Genomic DNA, 24,466 nt, shown 5'->3' with positions numbered 1-24,466 from the left:
GGGGCAAGTAGGAGGCGCAAAGTATTTCGAGTTCCAAGTTGTATAAACACATGCAGACAAGGTGAGACGCAACTGGATATCGTGGCACTTCCGAGTCTCTCTTAACTTCGTCGCAAAGGGACATAATACTCGATTATACCTCCCCTGAGACAGTCGACGGCATGGTTAAAAGATTGCTACTGTCAGTACTGCGTGGGAGATTACATTCCAAGCACTGTGCATGTTCCCCTGGTGTGACGTATGCAGGCACTAGGCGGCACTCGTTAGCGGCCTTCCCGAACGACGTCTCCGCAATCACTAACTGTCCCCCCATACAACGCAACGTCTATGCCCACGTTATCCGCTCCGAAACTTTGATCTACCAGGATCATCGTTCCACCTTTCTGTCCAAGGGCCTAAACGCCTGTTTAGAGGATACGATTATATAACCCTCAGGAGTACACGCCGTCCCACTGTGAGATTACCAGATGCGGTGGAGCTCCTTTGAAAGCTACTACTACTTGTCGGCCCCTCGATCAGTGCGACAATTACAAACGGCTAGCAGACACTGCGCGACTATCGGACCAGGGTAGCTCGTTTCTGCGCAGCATCACATCGCAACATTTGCCGATCGAAAGCTTACCTGAAGAACAAGAGTGACTCGTGTGTAACGTCAGGCGGGGAAAAGCTGGATCAGGTGCGCGGACCCCTGACTGTCTTATTCTAGAGTCGCTTTTCCGCTTTACGCAGTCCATCGCGTTCAACATGGCTTCACAGCGTCGCGTTAAAGTTCTCCTTATCGGCGTTCTGGCGGTAGTATTTGTGATACTTTACTATACGGTAAATATTCCTCTTATTTCCGTGGCGTCGTGGCGGCGGTTAGCGGTGCAAGAACCAGACTGACCCCTATTCCGTGAATGTCTTACAGGGCGATGCAACACGGATCCAGAACCAACAATTCTATCAGTCCACCGTTGAGGCGATGGATGCTCGGGCTGCCGCGAAGAAGTCGGCGAGCGACGACAGCGGTCTATTCCAGAAGCTCCAGCCCAACCGAGCACCAGCGGACGCGGAGCTGGTGAGATCGAACCGGGAGAAGTTGGGTTACGAATCGAAGGATGACAATCAAGATACGGAGGAGGTTTCGATTGCAGGAAGGACCAAGATGCAGAAACCAAAGGCAAACAAGTCAGAATCGGAGAATAAAGAGGCTCAAGAAAAAGCTGAGGTTGAGGCGGAGCTAAATGCCGTCTTGAAGCGATCTCCAAGTATGCCGTTGCTCCTCTTTCCGGTCTGGTTCTATTCTATCGGAGCGATGTGACTGACACATGGGGTCTTTATAGTTATCATCTTTTCCAAGTCGTACTGCCCCTTCAGTGCCAAGGCGAAATCCATCCTCCTCGACAAGTACTCCGTAGTCCCTGCACCCTTTGTCGTGGAACTCGACCAGCATCCCTTGGGTCCGAAGCTGCAGGCTCTTCTGGCAAAAAATACGGGTCGCAGCACTGTCCCAAATATCCTGGTTAACGGGCGGAGTATAGGAGGTGGAGACGATATTGCCGCGTTGGACAGGGACAGGACTTTGGCGTCGACGCTCAAGTCGCTCGGTGGAAAGCGGATCATGGAGGCAGCACCGAAGGCTCAAAAGGAGGTGTAGTCATGACATGACCAAGGAAAAAGTGGATGTGTACGACTATGGGCTCTTGAACCTGTACGGGTGTCGGTGATACGTTTGCTTGTTGGTAGCTGTACAGTGGTTGCATGGCATGGCGTTCGGGGCAATATTGGATAGGGTTTGGGGATCTGTATATAGCTGCCGTGAATTGAAGTTCTATTCTGTACTAATATTATCTGTTAAGCACTTAAATACTTTTTATGAGCGGCCCGTTCTGATAATCGTGATGAACAAGGGGCTGAATAACAGTGTCGGCCATTGTCAGGCAACAATAGCAGAATATCTCGCCAGTGGCATGGATGGGCTTCTTTTCCGCTGCAAATGAAAATTAAGACTCCTTCCGACAGCACTCCAGGCTCTTCCTAAGGCGCAATGGAACACGAATACATCTTTCCGCGATGTTTCTCGGCATCGGGTCTGTCAGTTGTGTTCCTGAGGCCATCGGCGGCCGAGGTTGGCCCAACCCTAGCGAGAACGGCACTAAACCACAACGATCAGCTAAGCGACGCACAACCCGCCCGCCTCGATTTTCGCTCCACCAGGCCCGTCGAATTTCGATCCTTTCGACGACCGACCGCACGACGACGACAACGACAATTCTCCCCTCGGACATCCCACAGAACACGCAGCCAAGATGCGGTACATTCACTCCGAGGAAACGCTGCCAATCCCCGACGATGGTGAGCATTCGACGGCCCTTGTCTGCACCAGTGGCGTTGAGAAAAGACGGGGAGGTCGCTGTCGGCCTGGCGCTGAACAGCCTCGCTCGAGAGCGACAGGAAGCAAGCCTTATAGGCTGGCAATGGGAACATAATATCTCCGTGGAGAATCTGAAGCTGATGGGTGAATTTTTCTTATAGTGAAGATTCACATTCGTTCGCGGGTTGTCACCGTTGAGGGACCTCGAGGTAATGCTATACCAATTCCGAGACACACACACAAATACACATTGCACATATTCGCGAACCTATCGCAGAACCCCGACAACAGGCTGTCTGTCTTTTCGATAGATGGTTTCGCTGACATGATGGCTTTCCAATTTTTTAGGCAAGCTCGTTAAGGACCTGTCGCACCTTAATGTGACCTTCGGTCGCCCCAAGAAGAACCTCATCTCCATCGAGCTGCACCACGGTGCCCGCAAGGGTGTCGCTACCCTGCGTACCGTCCGCACTATCATCAACAACCTCATCATTGGTGTCACCAAGGGCTTCAAGTACAAGATGCGCTACGTCTACGCTCACTTTCCGATCAACGTCAACATTGAGAAGAACGCCGAGACTGGCCTGTACGAGGTTGAGATCAGGTATGAATGAGACTCGTTTTTATCGCCCCGTTGCAATAGGAATGGACGGGTATTTTATATACAAAAGAGGAGGGACCAATGCGGACCATGTGGGCCAGGGTTAATCTGCTTCGATACGTGGTGGGAATATGTGCTGATGGTGCTCGTCGCTTTTCAACAGAAACTTCCTGGGTGAGAAGTTCGTCCGCCGTGTGACCGCCCAGCCCGGTGTTGAGGTCATCGCCTCCCCCAACGTTAAGGATGAGCTCCAGCTCACCGGCAACTCCCTCGAGGGTGTCTCCCAGAGCGCTGCCGACATCCAGCAGATCTGCAGAGTCCGCAACAAGGATATCCGAAAGGTGGGTGCTTCCCGGATATTACTCAATGGCGTCATGTGTGGAGCATATCCGTTGACTTACTGATGTGTAGTTCCTTGACGGTCTGTACGTGTCGGAGCGGGGTAACATTGTTGAGGACTAAATGATGACGGTGTTCTGTCTGCTTGGGTGGCTTGTGGGGATGTCTTGAGAATTTTTCGCATTACCTGCATTAGGGAGAAAAAGCGAAATAAAGCGACTATGGAAATTTAAATGCCCTTTTACGTGTTCACGGGAATGGCTTGTATTAGCTGGAAAACGTGGCATGTAGAAAAAGTTCGGCTTCTATGAGACAAGCCCAATTTCATTTCTTTTCCTTCCAAAGGAGTCTTTGCCTCGTGCTCAGCGGGTTGGCCTCATGGGAAGATGAATCATACAGTCGTCGATAATGTCGCTTTAGGAAGCCCTGGCATCTTCACAGCTGCCCAACGAATTACACCCTGAAGTGGGACACCTTCAGACTTCAAAGTCGTCGCAGTACATCCCTTTGTTGTACAATGCAATATGCTGGTCCGCGCAGGGTCCGGCTGTAGATGCAGTGCGGTCAACTTGGCCAATCTGAGATGTTGAAGTCCTGTTGGCATGTGATTCCGGGGAATTTACATGTTGAGTAGCTCAGTGACGTCCTCTTAAAAAAATGTGCAACCTACCAAATCACCCAGGTAAGATATAAAAGATATACAACTCGTTTGTAGCACACCGATTTTAGTTTGTGGAATAGGTCTCCGAAGTGCTTGCGATTGCGGTCTAATTAATGCTGTCGACTATCATTGGGTAAGATAGCCATGTGGTTAACCCCGGGAGGCCAAGCTCCTACTGCATCTGGCACTGTGACGTATGCTCAACCAAAAGCGAGGCGAACCATGCGGGGAGCTGAACTCCTTGTGGATCACGTTCTTTCTCCTCATCAACTTCCTCCAGATCCGAGGGTTCATGGCTCCGCCGTCTAATTCGCTATGATGCTTTCTTGATCCGGTTGGCGCTTCATCAAGGCATATATCGATGTAGCTGAAGCCGGTGGTCGTCTTTCGCCCCCTTTCCCACGTTAAACATGAAGCTTACCTACTTAGGCTTGCTTTCCCCGAAAGTTTGGACGAGCATTCAGCGGAGCATGTGGAAAGCAGTGTCGATCTCAATCGTTTTTGATCTGTCTGCTTGATGGGCGTCATCATCTTCCTGTGATCGAAATGGAGTCATGGATAAGCATCTATGGACTGCTGGCTGCGGTCGTCAGCATGGTGCTCGACGTCGCGCAGTTCTGGAAACGAGTAAGCAAATCGTGCTATCACTAGCCCTGCGAGCCTTGTGACATAAATATCTATGTTCCATGCATCTAATTGTTTCCTTGCCTGGATTGTCTCTTCTCTAGAGGTTGCTGTCATGGTGGAGATCTAAATCCCCCAGGGATAATCTGCTGAATTCCCTGGCCATGGCCAAGACCTTTGAAGAATGGGAAGAAGCTGCGTTTCAGCTCGATGAGCTTCTGAGTACCGATTTATGGTAAGCACCTATTCCCTGTGGACTTGAATTATTATATATTGCCAGCCGTATTTTCTTTGCATGTCTCGAAAACTAAATTGGGTCCCTTTCTCATGGTTAATCGCAGGCGTCAGAATCCAACCAGTAAACATTATGACTATCGACTCATCCATGGCAGACTGGAGGCCATTATTAACTCAAGAGAAGAGGAGGATATCCTCACGCTTGTGAACCTTCTCAGATCTGGACTTGTCCGCAATCTCGGCAATATCACCTCCCCGAAGCTTTTCAACCATGCTTATGCGGGTACCAAGCTGCTCATTGACGACTACATCAGGCAGGTTGCGCTTTCTATCCAGTATGTGACATCGCTAAAGACGACGCCAATCCACGAGAGCGGGTTTACGTCTCAGGCTAAGTTGGAGCTGCTGCATGACACGCGCCAAGCATTCGGGAGGACGACGCTGGTGCTGCAGGGAGGCTCTATTTTCGGATTGTGCCACCTTGGTGTTGTGAAGGCGTTGCTTCTCCGAGGTCTTTTGCCCAGGATCATCACCGGGACAGCAACAGGGGCTCTGATTGCTGCTCTGGTGGGAATCCATACGGAGGATGAGCTTTTGACCCTCCTCAATGGCGATGGGATTGACCTAACTGCCTTTGATCAACGACACTCGGCCGAATTTCCAGGACAGGAAGAGAAGACTCTGCTCAGCGACGAGGGGAATAGTTGGTTCCAGACCATGATAAGACGAGCGAAAAGGTATATCCGGGAAGGGTATTTTCTCGATGTCAATGTCTTAGAAGAATGCGTGCGCGCCAATGTTGGTGACTTGACATTCGAGGAGGCGTACGCTCGGTCCAAAAGGATTCTGAATATCACTGTTGCAACTTCAGGCAAAGGAGGCTTCCCGAACTTGCTGAACTACCTAACAGCGCCGAATGTTGTGAGTATTGCTTTGCCACATTTTGACTTATATGTGCTCATAGGTGCCATAGTTGATATGGTCTGCTGCACTCGCCTCCAATGCATCCTCGACATCACTATATTCACCTGTAAGACTGTATTGCAAGGATGAGACAGGCGCGATTGTTCCGTGGCCACACTCGCAGGATGTTACCTTCCGGTCCTGGCGTCAAATGTATTATAATGACCGGGAATCACCGCTATTCCGCATTGCTGAGCTTTTCAATGTCAACCATTTTATGGTATCGCAGGCTCGACCATACCTCATACCATTCCTCCAATCAGACCTTCAACGTCCAGACCAGAGACATGCCAACCAATGGAACCCTACGCGGTCCATCCTGCGGTTGGTTATCTTAGAAATCCGTCACCGGCTAAAGCAGCTTGATTATATTGGTCTGCTGCCCACCTCCTTGCGTCGACTACTTATCGATGAAAGCATCCCAGGCCCGAGCCTGACGCTCGTACCCGACTTGTCAGTAAAAGACTTGACGAAGCTGCTCCAGAATCCTACCAAAGAGGGTCTTGACTATTGGATTCTGAGAGGAGAGAGAGGAGTTTGGCCTGCGATAAGTGCTTTGAAGGTCCGTTGCGCGATTGAGATCGAGTTGGATAAGGGATATCAAACTGTTCGGAAACGAAGACCGGACGACAACCGGCCAGGTGTGAGCGCGTCGGGACAACATCGCAGTCCGAACGAAGGTGTTCCAAGGGGACGCAGATCTGCCAGTCTTGACAAAGGCTAGGCTACAACATATCCCAAGCCTTGTGGCCCGTGTTGGTTGGGGCCCTCCCGGCGCCTCGATTTGTCCAACAGACATCAACACCCTTCAACTTCGAATATGCAATTCTTTCACCTGGAGTGTTGCAAGGTTGATGGCCGTGTATGTTCTGCATTTTAAAAAGAAGTTGCCTTCCATTGTTTCCTTGATACCCTGTCGATAAGGATGGTGGTGAAGTTTCTAGATGCTCAGTTAATTGTTGTGCTGTGTTGCCATATCCCCGTGATGCAGACAGACTCTCCTGCGGATTTGCTTGTTGTCTCTATCAGAGCCTACTAGATAGATATCTTCTTGGCGTGATGTCGTTGTTTATCTCCAGATGGTCGCCGCGGCGGCAGCAGGATCTAGACATAGACATTGTGCTCCGCGTTATGAGTAAACATTTCACATGTTCTGAACTGGAAAACTCCCCTCAGCTCAGTTGATCCTCACTTAGTTGTCTTTCTCCAACAAAGAGAAGTAACATAACCACTCTCCGCATTTCTTCAAAAGTGCACACAGACACATTATCCATCCGGACCATACCTTCGCTTTCTTCATTCCTATGAAAACATTCATAAAGCAACTTGACTCGCAGTCTACTCGTCCGGACGTCGACTGGAAACTTCAGAGTATGTAAACCTCATCATATCCTGCTGCTGAGACACTTCACCTTGCTCCCTACGCCATCCCCACATTTTCACTTCCTCTCCACCTTCACTGTCTTGTCTCAACTTCACACCTACTTACCTATTCATTCTTTAGCATAAGGAATTTAGCCATAAAGGGCTCTTCAAGCCTCTTTGCCAGATCCATAATCCAGTCGAAGAGAGAATACCCCCTCCGGTAAGTAATATTCTCAAGCAAAAGTACGACGGATCAATACTGAGAGACAGTGACCTGCAGTTCTGCTCCAATATTCTCTTCATCATGGCTGGCACGAAGGAAGTTACTACCGTCTTCAAATTAAAGAGGAGCAAGAGGAAGATCAGGCTCTCCAGTGAGCTTGGAGAGGGAAAACTGTCTCTCGGACGGATGATCGCTGAAGCGTTCCCTGACGAGGAGTCTCTTTACCGGGACGAGGCACCCGAGACACAGGCTGGTGCCGAATCTGAGATATCTGAGATCTCAGAGGACCAAGCTGATGGAGACAACTTCAAGGTTGAACAGACACTGGCATCGGAAGGTGATTCTGCTGCTTCCTCCGTCGAGGCTGCCTCTGAAGAGACCACCGCCAGCGATGGTGCTGCTGCCAAAGTCAAGGCAGTTAATGTGGTCCATCCATGGAATGTCGTTGACTATCATCTCTATCTAAACTCTGTCGAAGGAGGAAAAGACGAACGCGAGAGACGCAACAGTATGTACCTCTTCGATGGGTGCGACTGCCGTCCCTTTCTCTATGACGAGTTCTCCAACCCTGAGACGTTCGACCCTGCTGTGGTGGGTGATGAACCGAAACTGCTCTTCGCGATCCTGCCTCTTGCGGAGCCAGGCCCTTCTTTCAATGGCGTGCAGTATCTTCTTGGGTTCGACCTTCGAGAGCAAATGTTCTTCATTCGCTGCTTCTACTGGCTTCCGGAGGATATCAGTGACGTGTGGAGTGTCTGGAACGAGGGACACTTTGTGTACCAGCTCTCCATTACTGCCATCTACACGATGATGAAGGAGAGTTTCAATAACGAAGATGGGAAGGTCAACATCACCCCTCTGAACTTCAGCCCTTATTGCGACGTGCTCGCTGATGACACTGATAACGATCCGGGAATGGATATGGTTATCGTTATCCTATGCAGCCAGTGGGTTGTCGACCTTGCGGATGTCCTCTTCAAGGACGACGACGTCGCGCGCATTCAAGACTTCAAGAACGAGCTCAACAGCTACAAGAACCAGTGGCGTCTGGTCCTTCAGCGGGCCTCATACAGGGCATGGTTCGCTCTCCGCGACGGGCTGCCAAAGCAGCAGGCGTGTGGTCGCAAGTCGTCCTGGAGCCAGGTGATGAGTGACCTCTACACTTTCGACAAGTCCAAGGAGTGGGGGAGCATGGTGACCAAGTCGTGGCGTGCCCCGAGCCAGAATACATGCGACAGGATCCGTCAGCGCTGCTGGAATGAGTGGCGGAAAGAAGGCATGGAGCGTGTGGAGAAACGCTTCGAGCAGCTGTTCACTAAACCCGATGATAGCAGCCGTCATCCTGTGTTCTTCTCTCCAGGAGGTCCAAAGACACCTCCTCCAGTCGTTCAGCCTGAGTCTGGTCCGGTCTTGCCTACTTCAGTCTCTCCTCCCTCGGACGGCATCGTGGCACCGATGTCCGAACTCACTGAAAGCGACGCGCGAACATCCCACGATGAGATTCCACTTGATCTCATACTGGGTAGCATGTTAGAATTCGTCAAAATGAGGCCGGAGATGGACACGCCTGAGAACCGTCGTCGTGTTGGAGCTTTGATGACCCATCTGGGGATCCCCGCAGTTCACCGTGAGTCTGAAGAGCACAAGCGCGCCGTGGTCCGCCAGAAGCATGACTCCGGCTATGGATACGATGCGGAGGGATGGGCGCAGCAGCTGAAGGCGATGGGAGAGGAGGACCATCCCGACCGTCCTGCTCCTCGTCTTCTCCCGAGTCCCGTCATCGACTGATTCAAGACCTTGGCTTCTTAGTTGACGCCCGTTCGATTTCGATATGCTATGCGCTCGGTCATGTGGACGTCAGCATCAGTCACCTTCAAACTGCAATTTTTGATGATTACTGCAGATGTCCCCCAGCCTTTCACATTTTGTCCGAGTACATGCCTACATGATGTGTTGTTTTTAATACCCTTTCCCCTTTTTGCCCCTGTCCCCTCTCAGTTATTTTGTGACATTTGGTCTGCTGAAGTCAGCCATTTCCATCAGTTGTTTGGGTCTCTTTTGGTGATCTTAATGGTCCCTTCCTGGTATTCAAATCCAAGCCAGCCCTTTTTTTGTCAGATGTAAAAACTGCCCCGTCTTGTTTCGCAACATTTCCGATTGTCTTCTTGTCCTGTGTACTTTGGTCTTGAACGCACAGAAGTCCTCTAACCCCCATACCTTCTTTCAGCTGAGTGTTTTGTTTTCTCTCCCCTGTTTTGTCTAACGAGTAGTATTGGCAACTGCGCAGTGGCTGATGACCCTGACTCTTTGTCTATCCTCTTTCTCTGGTTTCCCCCTGGTTTCACTCCACTTTTTTGTCTCCAGAGTACTGCGCCTACGACGTGTTGGGATTACATGATGACTACCAGTCCATTTCTCATGTTCAGATTTCGAGGGGAGAAGGCGGAAAGAGGCTCAACGATCTCGAATTCTCCAGCGCGTGTAGCGCGAACGTGATGTTCATCTTGAGCCGTCTGCTTTCACTCTCTCGCCAATGGATTGAGAAGGACGATTTCTGTACTGTATCAGGAGTAGTAGTTTCAAGAACGGAAATGTCCTCTTTCTTAGTAATCGGTGTTCTTGAGTCGAAGTTGAAGCCGAACTTAGGTGGTATATAGATTAGGTATACAAAAAACCCTCGCTATAACGAACCTCCCTATAACGAACGGGCCACCGTGTCTAAATTCAAAACACTACCAAATATTCGTTATCCCTCCATATAACGAGATTCGTTACATTCTTCCTGACTGCCTCCATATAATTAGTTATAAAGAATTGCCTGAAAGCTAAAATGCCTCGCCGTACAGCTATCTCAATCCAGCAAAAGACAGCACTCTACTCTCAAAAAGCTCTGTCAGCCGAATATTACCACTATAACCTAGTGGTATGCCAAGAAACCTATCAGCCTAGTCAGCACACGCCGATCCGGGTAGTTATCTCAAAGATCCTTACAATATTCGGTATATCACATCGATACATCATATCTTTCAGAATCGCTTGATATATCATATTCGGAAGGTCTTAACCCCTCATTCCATGAGAATAAATAGTCAGTTAGTTAGGTAGATTCGAATAATCAGAGCTTTCCTCATCATACCCTCGGATTACTAGGTTCGCACAGTCTGACAAGCTCTTAATCCTTACCTTGGCAATAAAGACCTCCAAAAATGGTTTCAAGATACCTTCAACCAAACAATTGCAGCATCCTCTGTCTCAGAAATCCTCTCCTCACAATATAAACATCTTGATCAGCTAATAAAGGGCCCCCCAGATCAAAAACAATACTTGTGACGGCGCGGCAGGCACCTAGGCGGTAAGGTAGGCGGTGTGGAGCATTCCTTTGTCTCCGGGATACTGCCGGTCCTGCTTGCCTATATATCTCACGTTGCACAAAGCCCTGCAGATTCTTTCCTTGCTTTCCTCTCATGCTTTCGATTCTGTATGACTAGCTACCGTAGTAATACATCATTTTACTATGACTGAGCGCCGTTACACTGGCCATGTGAATTGACAACAGGTCTTCAATTTGGGCTATATGAATTAACAAGAGGTCTTCAATTCAGTCTCCTAATCAGAAGAGCTATTTCAATTAACAATGTATATAGAGACATTCCTTAACCATGGGGATAAGGACCCTGTGGTCAACTCAAAATAGCAATCCTGATAGTAACATTGCTAGTAACAGCCTATTCATCTATCTCTTTCTCTTGCTTTCTGTCCTCAAGATAAACCCAACGAGCCTCCGCCTAAGAAGTCTTAGGTCCGCCGTTACATTCAGCATCTGGATAAGCATGAGAGGATAAGAGGATTCTAGAAGCAAGAAAAGTGGAGAACCAGCCGCAAAGAGATACTAGGGCTTATTTTGGTACAGCATTTGTTATTACAAGTCCCTCTATATAGTAGTGAATTCAACATGTTGTCTCCTTTAGTTCGTTATAGCGAGGGTTTTCCGTATGCAGCGCACATCATGATCTGCACATGCAGGACCAAGAAGTTCCAACTCAGCACTCTGTTTAACACCTTCCATAGCGGTGAGAAGGCGTGTTTCTGTGAACTGTGGGGTATGCCGCACGTTCAACCTGGACTGTACCTGAGCCTGGAATCCTAAGGTGGAGAATGGAGCCGCGGTCTGGATGGAGCCCTGATATGGGGGATCTGTGTACAGCCACAATCTTCATGCAGCCAAGCTTTGCAAGGCTGGTTAGATCCGAGATCTGATAAGCAGGACGAAACATTCCGAGAGAGAGGCTTTTCTCGTGTCATACTGAGTCGAATATTCCCCTTCCACCTCCATCCTCCGTCGTCTGGACTGCTGGAGCGCTGTACGACATGGTGAAAAGGGCAGTCGTCAGCAGCCCCACCCGGCGACGAGGAAAAGCGATAACGCACCGCCACAGGACGCGCCTTTTGCAGATGAGGAATCGCCGACAGTGGCTGTTCCGCGGCTTCTCTGTGGCGCTCCGGAGCTCCACTAGGGCTGAGCCCGCGAATGCGCACGGCCCGATTGGCTGGCCCCTCGTCGCGTCGACAGCGACTCCGCGAGCTATGGGCTTGGCATCGTCACTCAGCCCAGGCCGCCGTCTGAGGATTCCTGCTAGGGTCGAAGCTGATCTTATACCCCCTACGCTTTTTCTCCCTGGCGGCTTGTCTCTTCCTCTTCTGACTCTCATTTCTCCCTCTTTCCTGCGTCCCTCTCTCCGTCACTCTTTTTTGCTCCCTCCCCTTCTTGCAGCGATCGATCCCTCAGGCGCTCCAGGAGCTCCCCCTTCCCCCCCCCTTTTCTCGGATACCCACTCCGTGCTCTCCTCTATCGGTACCTTTTGGCGCCGTCTCGATCCGTACGCGCTTTTTGGGGATTAGTCGTCTATTTGGCTTGTCATGGCTGACGGCCCACTCCAGGGTTACCAAACGCCGGACGGCCATGTCCAGGGTATGACTACGACATTTCCTGCGCCTCCCCTCTAGCTCTCAATTGGGCATCGCAATTGCTGACGGTCCCTCTAGATAACTATGCTCAGCCCTACGGCTATGGAGATGGCGCGGGACCGGTTGTTCCAGGATACGGGTATGGGTCTGAGCCTCAGGCCGAGAACACAAACTCCTATCTGGAGGTCATCTGTGGTCCCCTCCTGAACTACAAGCACATGAACGTCGAGTCCTCGTCTTCCACCTGGCACGGGAGCGTCCTGATTGTCACAACGCCGACCCAGAAGCAGCCGGTGCTGCGCTTGCGCCAGGCAGGTCCTGTCTCTCACGGCAGCAATGGCGTCTATACAAACAGGCATACCAATGGGTACGCGAACGGCCATGCATCGAGCGGCCAGGGTAACACCTTCTATGGCATCAAACTATACGAAGATCCGAACAAGGCGTTCTGGCGATTCTCCATTTCCGTGCCATTGGAGGCGTACGAGGCGCGCTGGGAATATGTCATTCCGGATTTCCAGTACGTCAATCGCGATGAGGTTAAGGCGCCCTGGGACTTTGTTGTCCCCTCCATGAGCGAGTCGATGCGCATCATGTTTCACTCCTGTAACGGTTTCTCCGTCGGGACGGACACGGACAGCTGGGCTGGTCCGGCGCTGTGGAACGATGTTCTCCGAGTTCATGCTGTCAGGCCTTTCCATGTCATGGTCGGCGGCGGCGATCAGATTTATAATGATGGTGTCAGAGTAGACGGTCCACTCAGGAAGTGGACTGAGATCACCAACCCTCATAAGAGAAGGGCGCATCATTTCAACAACCAGCTGAGAGCGGAATGCGATGAGTACTACTACAAGAACTACGTGCGGTGGTATACCCATGAACCCTTCAAGACCGCCAACGGAAGAATCCCCCAGATCAATATCTGGGACGACCATGATATTATCGACGGCTTTGGCTCCTATACCGATCACTTCATGAGGTGCTCGGTCTTCCGTGGTATTGGAGGCGTGGCGTACAAGTACTACTGTCTGTTCCAGCATCACATACCGCCTCCCAAGTCGACATACACCACAGACGCCCCCCAGACTATGCAGGCCGTCAACGGCACGGCCGGCGCCGACCCCAGGCAGCTGGAGAACACTTTCGTTCTTGAAGAGCACGAGGAGGACCCTAGCTGGATCGTGGGAGCTCGCCCCGGGCCGTATGTGGAGGAAAAGAGTCGGAGTCTGTACATGCGTCTCGGCAGGCGCATTGCATTCGTCGGGATTGATGCTCGTACGGAGCGCACCCGTCACCAGGTCAATTATCCAGACACGTATGACGCGATCTTCTCTCGTCTCGACCGTGAGGTGGCTGCGGCAAATGGAGAGATCAAACATCTCATCTTGCTACTGGGTGTTCCAATTGCCTACCCACGTCTCGCTTGGCTCGAGAATATCTTTAACTCCCCGGTCATTGCTCCGATCCGCTTGTTGAACAAGCGCTTTGGAGTGGCTGGGGATTTCTTCAACAAATTTGACGGCCAGGTTGACTTGCTGGATGACCTGGACGATCATTACACTGCCCACCACCACAAACGTGAGCGCAAGGAGCTGATGCTGCGCCTCCAAGGGTTCTCGAAGACTCACTCCGTCCGAGTCACGATTCTGGGCGGCGACGTGCATCTTGCCGCGTTGGGCCGATTCTATTCGAACCCGAAACTCAACATACCTACTGAGAATGACCACAGGTACATGGCCAACGTCATCAGTAGTGCCATCACCAACAAACCGCCTCCCAAGCCTGTGGCGAACCTGCTAGCCCGCAGGAACAAGATCCATCACCTGGACCACAATACTGATGAGACGCTCATGGACCTCTTCGACAAACAGCCTGGGGGCCAAGAGAAGAGTGCGTCGTGGAATAAGGTTACCATGCCGTCGCGAAACTATGCTTGCATTACCGAGGTCCGCTCTTCGGGCACCAACGACACCCTTCAGCCGCCGGCGGTAGATAATCTTGATGGCGCAGTATGCAGTAGACCAACCACTCCGGCTAAGGACGGACACTCGCCGCTGCACAAGGGTGAGGAGAACGCTGGAACCACTCACAGGGCCGCGGACGGTGTAAGCAGTGACAGCGGCATGTACGGCGGTCTGGATATCGCCATCAGAGTAGAGATCGAGCAAGGCAACAAAGACGGAAATACAGAAGGCTATGGACTTAGCAGTAAGTGCATCTTTTTCTTTCATGTAGCTCTTGCAAGGATGCAAAGGCTCTGACGCACTTTGTCTAGTCCCACCGTTGACTATCAATCCAAACATTGATGATGGAAGCGGGCATCACAACTACTTCCACCGTCCGCACTCGCAACACAGCAGTCTCCCACCGAAACGGGACATTCATTCCTCTTACCAGTGATTTCTTGCTTTGTTTGCTTGCCATTGGATCCATAAGAGTTTGAATGAGTTGAAATACCCCTCAGTCGCTCAGTCCAGTATTTGTATTGTCACAGGCGAAGGAAGAAAAAGAAGATTGGATAATCTTTAGTTTTCACCGTCTCGGTGTGTTGTCATTGTTACTTCGATTCCCGCCTGCGGCGACTGTGTTCTTTTTTTAATGCTTCGATTAGTTTCGAGCTTATTGGTACTGTATCTTTATCTTTATCGCCTTTACTACTAGCCGGGTACAGCCGGTCTATGTAATGATCACCGCCTCTGTGCGAGGTCTCGGCTTTTTGTTTATTACATTGAGCGCGTGATTATGCTGCTGACTTCTGCTGGGAGGCGGGACTTTGTACGAGTCTTGCCCTAGATACTTCGGAGACCGAAGGCCAACAAAACAAAGAAAAGAATCGTAGACAGCACATAGTGTTGATAATGCCGGGTGCCCTGGAATTCCCAAATCAGTCCTCCCGATCGACCCCTGAGGTTGGTTTGTTTATCATTGTGATGGGTAAATGAAAAGAGAGACAGTTACTCTTGTTGATTTGCAGCTCAACTTTTTTTATTGCTGCAATAATCAAGCCCTGGCCTGTTGGTCTGCCTTTCTGACGGCAAATGTAGACCGCCTTTGTCACCGTTATCGGGTCAGTTACAGTGAGAAACTTGACAGCAATAACCCATGTTAGTTAGTTGTTATCTGATGCAGGATTTGTAATATAAAAATGCCAAAAGGAGGAAAGTGTGCCATTTCAGGGATTGGCCACTAACCGTCTGACTAAGGCCAGCACGGAGTTTGTCCGTGCAGCCAGCAAGCATCTCCACAACCACGTCTCCACGGGCGGAAGAAGCCGACCGCACCTTTTTCATGCCGCGCATCCACGAGATCCCAGAGGCCTGATCATCTCGTCCGATGGGGCCCAAGCGCATGAGGACGGTCGAGGGCTCCTGCTGGCCATGCAAAGACCGTCGAGTTCTCTGTGACCTGCAGCGGCCACGCTGCTCTCGCTGTGCCGCGTCCGGCCAGCCGTGTGGCTACGGCAGGGTGCGCCTGCGCTGGTGCAACGGCGTTGCGGCTCGCGGGCGCCTCGCCGGCCAGAACATTCCCGTCTCGGCCTCTTCCACAGCTGTTCGAGTCGAAGCGGGCGCTGCGTTACTGAGCCCGCTGAGCCCGCTGTCCGCCCCGGCGGACCAGCCGCTGCTGTACTTCCAGTACGAGATCGTCGACCGCTTCAACCTGTCCCGCGATCTTCTGCTTGTTGACCTGCGCTCTGTCACTCGCGATCCCGCGCTGCTCCAGTGCGTCACGGCTGTTGCCAATGCGCACCATTTCTTCTTCACGACGCGTGGGAGCCCTGAGGATGCGGCCCTGGCCAAGAAGCGGGCGCGTCTCGACGCCATCAAGCTCTTCCGGAAGCAGCTCCTGGCGCAGACGCCTGTCGTCGACGACCAGACCGGCTCCATGGTGACCAACCTCTTCGTGACCAACGTGCTCCTCTGCATCCTGGACGGCGTGATCGATCCGGACGACGAGGGCGCCGCGACCTACTGCCACTTCCGCGGCGGCCGGGCCATTCTCAGCCAGTGGCGCTTCCTCGACCGAGTCTTCCAGACGAAACGGGGTCTGTCGGCGCTGATGCTGTCCGTCTTCGCGACCATGGATCTGACGTACGCGCTACTGAGCGGGCAGAAGCCCTACTTCCCGGGCTCCATGTGGATGAACTTTGCGGGCTGCGAGGCGTGGTGGGGGACGCTGCCCCGTGGGGATCCGTTTCTGGAGATCATGTCCATCCTGTCAGATCTGGCCCTTCTGGGCCACCAGGCCCGCGAGTCCGGGCAGGCGTTGTCCCTGCATGACCTGCACCCGATCCAGACGGCGCTGGAGCAGAACGGCCGACGTACATCGCTTGAAGTTCTACATGAGCCATCGACGTCATCGTCATCATCGATGGCGCTTCCACCGTCCCCGCCCCTATCATCGCCCAGCTCGACCGTGGACGAGGCTGAGAGCCTGGACTACGAGACGTCGTGGGGGATCTTCTGCTCGGCATACCGGTTCACGGCGCAGATCTACATTTACCGGGCGCTGTGCAACCTGGAGGTGACACACCCGCTCGTGCAGCAGGCCACGGCGGAGGGGGTGCGAGTTATCGGCAGCGGGTCGCGACTGGCGGGCAAACTGTCACACTGCCTGCTCTTCCCAACGCTGGTGGTCGGGAGCCACTGTCTGGCGGAGACGCAGCGACGGGCGATCCGGGCGAGCTTCACAGCTACCGGGGCGTTCCTGCGTTTTGGCTCGGTGCGGGTGATGGAGGGGTTTCTGCGCGGGGTGTGGGATGGCAGCAGCGTGGATTGGTGGAGATGCTTCGACACGATCGCGCGACGAGCGTTTTTATTTTGAGTTTGTCTATTTTTGAGGGATATACATATGCTTAATTTCTCATCGCAGGTGTGTACATGTACATAATAATATGCGGGATATATATCCGAGGGATGGCGACACGGGCTGTTTGGTTGCATGTTTCCCTTGCTGTGCTGTTTCCACGCTGGGTTATTCCTGTTGACCGACATACCACGCTGGCATAGCATCTGGTGGAGCAATGGTGCTGCCCGGAGAGGCGATGGTGTGATGTCTTGGCCTGTGCTGATTGATACCTTTTTCTTTGTCTGTTGGAGTCATGAATGTTCTTATCTCTGGTTTGAAATCTGTCTGGCTCTTTCCGGAAATGCGGTCCCCCTCTTTCAGGATGGAGATACTCGATCGAGACGTTTATATCGCTCAGGCTGTGATTGGACTCGACCCCCTGGCAGGTGCAGATGCATGTCCTTCCAGGAACGGCACCGAGAGGGCGGCCGGAACCGGGGCGCCGAGACGGCCTGTCACGCGCGCCCGGCTTATCGTCAGGTCACGGGGCGGGGCGCGCGGGCACGGCGACCCCGGTCCACCGTCGCGCCTAAACGCGGCCGATCGCTTTTCCCCCTGCTGTGATTGGCTGCGGGTGGATCGGCCGCTCCTCTCTCGCACCTTATCTCTGCCCTGCACGCTCGTTCAAGCCCACGCTAAGCCCCCGCCAAGGCTCTGCGCCGGTTGATCCTCTCCTCTTTCGCCTCCCTCCTCTCTGTTCCTTCCTCGTTCTCGCGGGCCTTGCCATGGCGGGGTCGTCGACAGCATGTCTGGGTGTTTTCGCCCCCCCTCCTTGCCATGCTACCTGGTGCCTGAGCAGCGGGCCAGGCATCCTGATCCCGGCCAGTGACGTGCAGACCGTCGCGTCCTTTTTTTTTTTCTTCTCCATCCTCTCTCTCTTTCTCTCTCCGTACATAACATCCCCTCTCTCTCCCTGTTTGGCTGTGCTGGCGGTTGGTCTGCACCTCGACAAGGACCAGGCCTGTTCTCTTTTTGTCCCTGCTTTGTGCTTTCCATTAATTGATCTGCTGTACATACTGTACATACATACCTCCTAGAGATACTTAGATACCCGGGCACACACGCCCCTTTCGTTCTTCCCTCTCTCTTTCATCTTCCATCTGCCCTCACTATCGTCGACCACCATTGTTGAAAATGGAGGTTGAAGAGAAGAAGACTTTCTTCCCGTCGACCCTCCCTCCGGACCAGGAGAAGCACAGTGACCCCCGCGACTCGGGCAGCATCGAAGGCCTCGACCGTCTCGGCTACACCCAGGAGCTCAGCCGTAACCGCTCCATGTTTACCCTGCTTTTCCAGCTGCTGGCCATCGCTGCCATCCCCTACGGAGAGGGCGGCCCCCTCCTCAGTGCCATCTACGGCGGCGGTCCGCTGGCCATCTTCGTAGGCTGGATCGTCGTTCTCGTCGTCGATGAGTGCGTTGCCCTCTCGCTCGGTGAACTGGCCTCCCGCTATCCCACCTCTGCCGGCCCCTACTACTGGTCCTTCCAGATGGCCAGCCCCCGGACCCGGACAGTGCTCTCCTTCGTGAACGGCTGGATCTGGCTCATCGGTAACTGGACCATCACCCTGTCCGTCAACTTCGGCTTTGCCTCCATGATCTCGGCCACCGTAGCCATGTACCATCCCGACTGGGCCGCCAACAGCTGGCAGCTCCTGCTCATCTTCTACGCCATCTGCCTGGCCTCCCTGCTCATCTGCATCTTTGGCAACCGCTTTCTGCCCAAGGTCGACATGATCTGCTCCATCTTCATCGCCGTCACCATCGTCGTCATCCTGATTACCCTGTCCGTCACGGCGAAGGCTGGCCGCCACAGCGCCGCCTGGGCCCTGGGCCACTATGACAAGAGCCTTGCCGGCTGGGGTGGTTTCACCTTCTTCATCGGCCTGCTACCCGCCGCCTACACCTTCTCCGCCATCGGCATGGTCTCCTCCATGGCTGAGGAGTGCACCAACCCGGCTGTCAAGGTGCCACAGGCCATGGGCCTGTGCGTGCCGGTGGCCGGCTTCGCGGGGCTCTTTTATATCTTGCCCATCTGCTTCACGCTGCCGCCGCTGGCGGAGGTCATTAAGGCCCCTAGTGGCCAGGTCATTCCATATATCTTCAACAAGGTCACGGGCAGCCCCGGCGGTGGGCTGGGCCTGATGGTGCTCGTCCTGATCATCACGCTCTTCTGCTCCATTAGTATCACCGTTGCCGCATCCCGCACCACCTGGGCCTTTGCGCGCGACAACGCCATCCCGTACGCACGCCTCTGGGCCCGCGTCGATAAGCGCCTCGGCGTTCCCGTATGGTCGCTCGTCCTGCTCACTGTCATCCAGATGCTGCTGGGCCTGATCAACCTGGGCAGCAGCAGCGCTTTCACGGCCTTCGCCTCGGTCGGTGTCATCGGCCTGGCCGTCAGCTACGCCATCCCCATCGCGACCAGCCTGCTGCACGGGCGCCGCGAGGTGTCCAAGGCCCGCTGGAACTGGGGTCCCATCATGGGCCCCATCATCAATGTTATCGCGTTGTGCTGGATTTTATTCGAGCTGGTCTTGTTCAGTATGCCCACCGCGCTGCCCGCCACCCGGGAGTCGATGAACTACGCGTCAGTGGTGTTTGTCGGCTTCCTAGCCATATCGGCCTTCTGGTACTTTTTCCAAGCCCGGAAGGGTACGTTGTTGCTGTCTTCGTCTTCCTCCTCACCCTGTCTATATCTTGGATTTAAAAATGTGCTGACTGTCTACAGCTTACAAGGGGCCACCCGAATCCGACGGCCTCTGACTGCTGACACAGGTCGTGCCCACCCAGCCCAGTGCAGCCCAGCCCAGTCACTTGCCATTGGATACGACGTGACGATATTGAACCCCATAAAGAAGAAAAAAGCCTGGAAGCGAGGGCAGCCAAGCAAGAAACAGCTGGTGCTTTTTCTTTCTTGCTTTGGCTGTCCTCGCTCTGTATATATATATGTAGGTCCAGGCGCCCGACCTGTAGTAATTTTGTGTAAATGTCGCTAGCAGTCGTCATTTAGCGTAGCCAGTGAAATGAGTGATGAATGATCGTTATGAGCTTTTTGGTCCCTGTGCAGCTGTCCCATTCCCTTGGATTGTGCCCGTGTCCATAGCCCTGGCCCGGTCTTACCTAGTACTGACTGTCAACTTCGGCATGGATCCGAACTTGAAGCCCATTGCCCAGTTAGTCTCCTGATTGATGGTGCCCTAAATAATACCCTGCATGTGTGTATGTCGAATTAGGCGTAGCCACCGATCCCCACCGCGCGCCACGGTTCGACTTGGAGGATCCAGCCCATGATCATGTGCCCCAACTCTAAATCCCGTGCCGTGCGATGATGTCATATCTGCCCCTCCACAAAATTTTTTTATTAACTCAACCTCAAGGTGCCTGGTGTGCTTCGGAGTTCTCCGTGTTTTATGTAACCTTAGTAGTACCTTAGGTAACATACCCTGCAAAGTATGTCGGATGACTACTGGATCAGATTGGAAGGGCCCACATCAGCACTACTCTACTCCACTCTGCCAGATGTTACGGCACAGCCCGCAGTCAGCAAAAGGAAAAGATAACTAGAGGAGGCTCCATCACGTGATCCATGGATCGAAAATCCCAGATCGATCCATCAGGGATCTCGATTTTAGCAAGCCTTCGATCCATCCTTATTTGTGATCCAGCAGATAGGAGTTGCCAGACAGGACTTATTATGTGTATAGGACACTCCTTAGCTATAGGGATTAGAATTCTGTGGTCAACTTGTCTATCAATTCAGCCTATACAGCTGTCTGAAAAGTCTAGATATGTATCCCAAGTTATACTACTTGTTTCCTGTTCCTCAAGATAAACCCCATAGGTTTGGCCTAGAGTTTTAGGCCTCCTGTGACACCAGAACACACCAGAAAATAAAGAAAAACTTTTGGATTCTTTCGGTTAGATACTACTCTAGGTGGATATCAATTGTAAAGTACCTAGATACAGTAGTAGACCTTGGTGTATCTGAGAGAAAAAAAAAAGGACAGATCTGGTCTGATCTGATCCGATCTGACTCTTATGAATATTGTACACAAAATACTAGTTAGTAGTAGTGACTAGGTAATTGTAGAAGGTAGGTATGTAGTTAGTTTAATGTTATGGCACAGCCTAGGGATTTCCGACAAGACAGTGAGGGGGAGGACCTGTCACGTGACAATGGATCAAGAGCGATGGCTATGATCCATCGGGGCCCTTGATCCATCCGACCTCTTGATCCAACATGACCCTTGATCCATCCATAGTCATGATCCACCGGATAGGTATTTCCGGGCAGAACTTAGGATGTATATAAGGCACTCCTTAACCATGGGGATTAGGACCCTGTGGTCAACTCAAATAGCAATCCTAGAGTTAGCATTGCTAGTAATGACTATTATCTATCTTTTCCCTTGTCTTCTGTCCTTCAAGATAAACCCAACAGCCCTCCGCCTAAGAAGTCTTAGGCCCGTCGTTACACTTTGACCACCTTTCTTGCAGAAGGCAAGCAGGGAAAGAAGCAAAAATGGAAAACATCACCCCCCAGGAAGTTGTTCGAGTTCTTAGAGAATTACAGAATTAAGTCAATCGATTGGAGAACCAGCTGCAAGAACGGACTGGTGAGAATACCACCCTTAGGGAGCAGGTTAACCAGCTGCAGGACAAGCTTCAAAACCAGATCAATGGGAACAACCAACTCCATGAACAGATTCACCTACTGGGACAGCAGGCTGGGGCAAGCACCAGCCATGCACCGAACCTTGCAGCTCAGGACACTACCGACCCTGATGTCAACTCAAAGACCAAGATTGCGAAACCCGACCTCTACTATGGCGACCGAAAAAAGTTGCAGACATTTATCTCCCAGCTGGAGCTCTATTTTTTCTTCAACCCCCACGAATTCCCAAACAAAGAAAGAAAAGTCATGTTTGCAGCAACCTACCTACGAAGCACCGCAGCTCAGTGGTTTGACCCCTACCTGAAGGACCGCCTAGAGAGGTCACCTGAACAACAACGAGCTGAAACCACTGAGACCTTCAACAGCTTCAATGCATTCCTGACTCGGATCAAACAGAATTTTGGGGATTTAGATGAGGTAAAAAAGGCCACCAGGACTATCATGTCCATCCAGCAGAAAATGTCAGTCACCAACTATACCACAGAGTTCCAACAAGCAGCAACCTTCCTTGGAGATTGGTCAGAACAAGCGCTCATGGAACACTACTATCAAGGACTGAAAGAGGAAGTCAAGAATGGGCTCCTTGCAGCAGAAGAACCAACTGACCTCAATAACCTGATACTCATGGCAACCCGAATTGACAACCGACTTTTCGAACGACGGACTGAGCAACGACAATTCAATCCTTTTCAACAAGCCCCTCGACACACAGGAAATGGAGGCGATGCCATGGAACTAGACAATGTGACTAGAAGAGAACGGAGCACCCAGGGAACAACAAACAGACAAGTCAGAGGGCCCAACCCCAACTGGATGGATGAACAGAAAAAGCGCTATGAGCAGAAACTGTGTATCCACTGCGGAAAGAATGACCATATGGGTTGGAAATGCCCGGACAGGAAACGAGACAACCGGAAACAGATATTGGTCACAGGAAGGAACAAGCATGCTGAATTACCATGGACGGCCTGCTATGATAACAACTGCTCCGATCATTATGCCTCCAAGAACGCGACAGGATGGTTTCCAAAAGACCCCAAGAAATCAAAAAACTAGAGGACCCTGCTAGTATGGGACCCTCGCAGGAGTCTTGGTCTAGGTCCCTGAATCCGGCTACAAGCACGCGAAACGGAACAACACTCAATGGAATGGACTTATTGAAACAATTGGTGATCACTGTCAAGATCAATGGGAAGAAAGCAAGGGCCATGATCGACAGTGGAGCCATGGGAAATTTTGTCAGCAACACATTTGTCACCAGGAATGGGATCCCCTTCACAGGAAAGAAGGAGCTGTATCAGTTATCTACAGTTGACAGATCTGCCAGCAGCTACAGAGGAGGATGGGTGTGGATGGAAACCAACCAGTCCTCCCTGAAGATAGGACAGCACAAGGAAAAGATCAACCTTGATATCACACGGATGCCAGGACATGATATAATCCTAGGGATACCGTGGTTGAAGATGCACAACCCACAGATAGACTGGGTAACAGGAAGAGTGCAATTGGCGGAAGAATCCAACAGAGGTATGAGGCCTGAAGGGCATCCTGAGGGAGAAGAACCGCCAGTGGAGATCAAAGAGATCTCCCAGAACACAATGATGCGAATGTGGAAAAGGGGAGAACAAGTGGGAGTCTTGTATCTTACCCTAGCACCAGATTTGATGATTGGATCCATGGAACAGAGAAAGGACCAACCGCCTTCAACCAGAATGGAAGCAGTCCCAAAGGAATACTGGGACTTTGAAGAAGTCTTTAAGGAACAAGGCAGAGGACAACTGCCAGAACATCAGCCTTGGGATCATGAGATACCCTTGAAGCCTGGAACGCAACCAGCGTTCAAACCTATTTATCCACTCTCAGAGAAGGCGCATGAGGCGCTCCGAGAGTACATTGAAAAGAACCTGGAACAAGGATATATCCGGCATTCCACATCACCGGCTGGATACCCAATTTTGTTTGTCCCAAAGAAGAACGGGAAACTCCGACTTTGTGTGGACTATCACCAACTCAATGACATCACTGTCAAAAACCGCTACCCCTTACCACTCATTTTGGAGTTGCAGGATAGATTGCGGAAGGCGAAGTTTTTCACCAAGTTGGATCTTAGAGAAGGGTATTATCTGGTGCGCATGAAGGAAGGGGAAGAATGGAAAACCGCCTTCAGAACCTGTCTAGGACATTTTGAATATACAGTCATGCCATTTGGTCTTACCAATGCGCCTGCGACCTTTCAGAGTTTGGTCAACAATACCCTACAGAAATACCTGGATGTCTTTTGCATGGCCTATTTGGATGACATCCTTATCTACTCAGAAACCTTAGAAGAACACAGACAACATGTGCGGAAGGTGTTAGAAGCCCTGAAGGAGAAAAAACTCTCAGTTGCACCAGAAAAATGTGAATGGCACACCCAAAAAACAGAGTTTCTTGGCTTCATGATCTCCCCAGGACATGTTGAAATGAATGAAGGAAAGGTCACAGCCATATGAGGATGGCCTGAGCCAACAACAGTCAAGGAGACACAAGCTTTTCTCGGTTTTGCCAACTTCTATTGGAAGTTCATATGGAACTACTCCAAGATTGTGGAACCTTTGACAAAGCTCACCCGAAA

The 24,466-nt window shown here is 51.8% G+C and overlaps 9 protein-coding genes across 9 annotated transcripts; all 9 read left to right on the top strand.

Moving 5' to 3' along the window:
• Window positions 1–744: 744 nt before the first annotated feature.
• Window positions 745–1,636, top strand: VTN00DRAFT_4508 (uncharacterized protein; the record flags this gene model as incomplete). The annotated part of the gene is made up of 3 exons (XM_069430943.1): window positions 745–819; window positions 908–1,247; window positions 1,323–1,636. 3 exons carry the CDS (start codon window positions 745–747, stop codon window positions 1,634–1,636), a joined length of 729 nt encoding a protein of 242 aa, XP_069290028.1.
• A 416-nt stretch (window positions 1,637–2,052) lies between these two features.
• VTN00DRAFT_4507 (60S ribosomal uL6 domain-containing protein) lies at window positions 2,053–3,416 on the top strand (the record flags this gene model as incomplete). Its single annotated transcript, XM_069430942.1, has 4 exons — window positions 2,053–2,497; window positions 2,702–2,957; window positions 3,118–3,295; window positions 3,366–3,416. 4 exons carry the CDS (start codon window positions 2,053–2,055, stop codon window positions 3,414–3,416), a joined length of 930 nt encoding a protein of 309 aa, XP_069290027.1.
• A 1,084-nt stretch (window positions 3,417–4,500) lies between these two features.
• Window positions 4,501–6,502, top strand: VTN00DRAFT_4506 (uncharacterized protein; the record flags this gene model as incomplete). Its single annotated transcript, XM_069430941.1, has 4 exons — window positions 4,501–4,581; window positions 4,683–4,813; window positions 4,920–5,736; window positions 5,789–6,502. 4 exons carry the CDS (start codon window positions 4,501–4,503, stop codon window positions 6,500–6,502), a joined length of 1,743 nt encoding a protein of 580 aa, XP_069290026.1.
• Window positions 6,503–7,447: 945 nt separating this feature from the next.
• VTN00DRAFT_4505 (uncharacterized protein) lies at window positions 7,448–9,154 on the top strand (the record flags this gene model as incomplete). Its single annotated transcript, XM_069430940.1, has 1 exon — window positions 7,448–9,154. One exon carries the CDS (start codon window positions 7,448–7,450, stop codon window positions 9,152–9,154), a length of 1,707 nt encoding a protein of 568 aa, XP_069290025.1.
• Window positions 9,155–12,283: 3,129 nt separating this feature from the next.
• On the top strand, window positions 12,284–14,731 carry VTN00DRAFT_4504 (uncharacterized protein; the record flags this gene model as incomplete). Its single annotated transcript, XM_069430939.1, has 3 exons — window positions 12,284–12,335; window positions 12,410–14,539; window positions 14,607–14,731. 3 exons carry the CDS (start codon window positions 12,284–12,286, stop codon window positions 14,729–14,731), a joined length of 2,307 nt encoding a protein of 768 aa, XP_069290024.1.
• Window positions 14,732–15,664: 933 nt separating this feature from the next.
• Window positions 15,665–17,152, top strand: VTN00DRAFT_4503 (uncharacterized protein; the record flags this gene model as incomplete). Its single annotated transcript, XM_069430938.1, has 1 exon — window positions 15,665–17,152. The coding sequence occupies one exon, from the start codon at window positions 15,665–15,667 to the stop codon at window positions 17,150–17,152; it is 1,488 nt and encodes a 495-aa protein (XP_069290023.1).
• A 325-nt stretch (window positions 17,153–17,477) lies between these two features.
• Window positions 17,478–17,843, top strand: VTN00DRAFT_4502 (uncharacterized protein; the record flags this gene model as incomplete). Its single annotated transcript, XM_069430937.1, has 1 exon — window positions 17,478–17,843. One exon carries the CDS (start codon window positions 17,478–17,480, stop codon window positions 17,841–17,843), a length of 366 nt encoding a protein of 121 aa, XP_069290022.1.
• A 467-nt stretch (window positions 17,844–18,310) lies between these two features.
• VTN00DRAFT_4501 (uncharacterized protein) lies at window positions 18,311–19,940 on the top strand (the record flags this gene model as incomplete). Its single annotated transcript, XM_069430936.1, has 2 exons — window positions 18,311–19,829; window positions 19,906–19,940. 2 exons carry the CDS (start codon window positions 18,311–18,313, stop codon window positions 19,938–19,940), a joined length of 1,554 nt encoding a protein of 517 aa, XP_069290021.1.
• A 1,759-nt stretch (window positions 19,941–21,699) lies between these two features.
• Window positions 21,700–24,344, top strand: VTN00DRAFT_4500 (uncharacterized protein; the record flags this gene model as incomplete). Its single annotated transcript, XM_069430935.1, has 3 exons — window positions 21,700–21,723; window positions 21,778–22,874; window positions 22,952–24,344. The coding sequence occupies 3 exons, from the start codon at window positions 21,700–21,702 to the stop codon at window positions 24,342–24,344; spliced, it is 2,514 nt and encodes an 837-aa protein (XP_069290020.1).
• Window positions 24,345–24,466: the final 122 nt, after the last annotated feature.

This window comes from Thermoascus crustaceus, assembly GCF_041956765.1.
Source record: "Thermoascus crustaceus strain CBS 181.67 unplaced genomic scaffold VTN00scaffold_2, whole genome shotgun sequence".
NCBI classification, from domain to species: Eukaryota; Fungi; Ascomycota; class Eurotiomycetes; order Eurotiales; family Thermoascaceae; genus Thermoascus; species Thermoascus crustaceus.
This window is presented reverse-complemented; position numbering and strand designations above follow the sequence as displayed.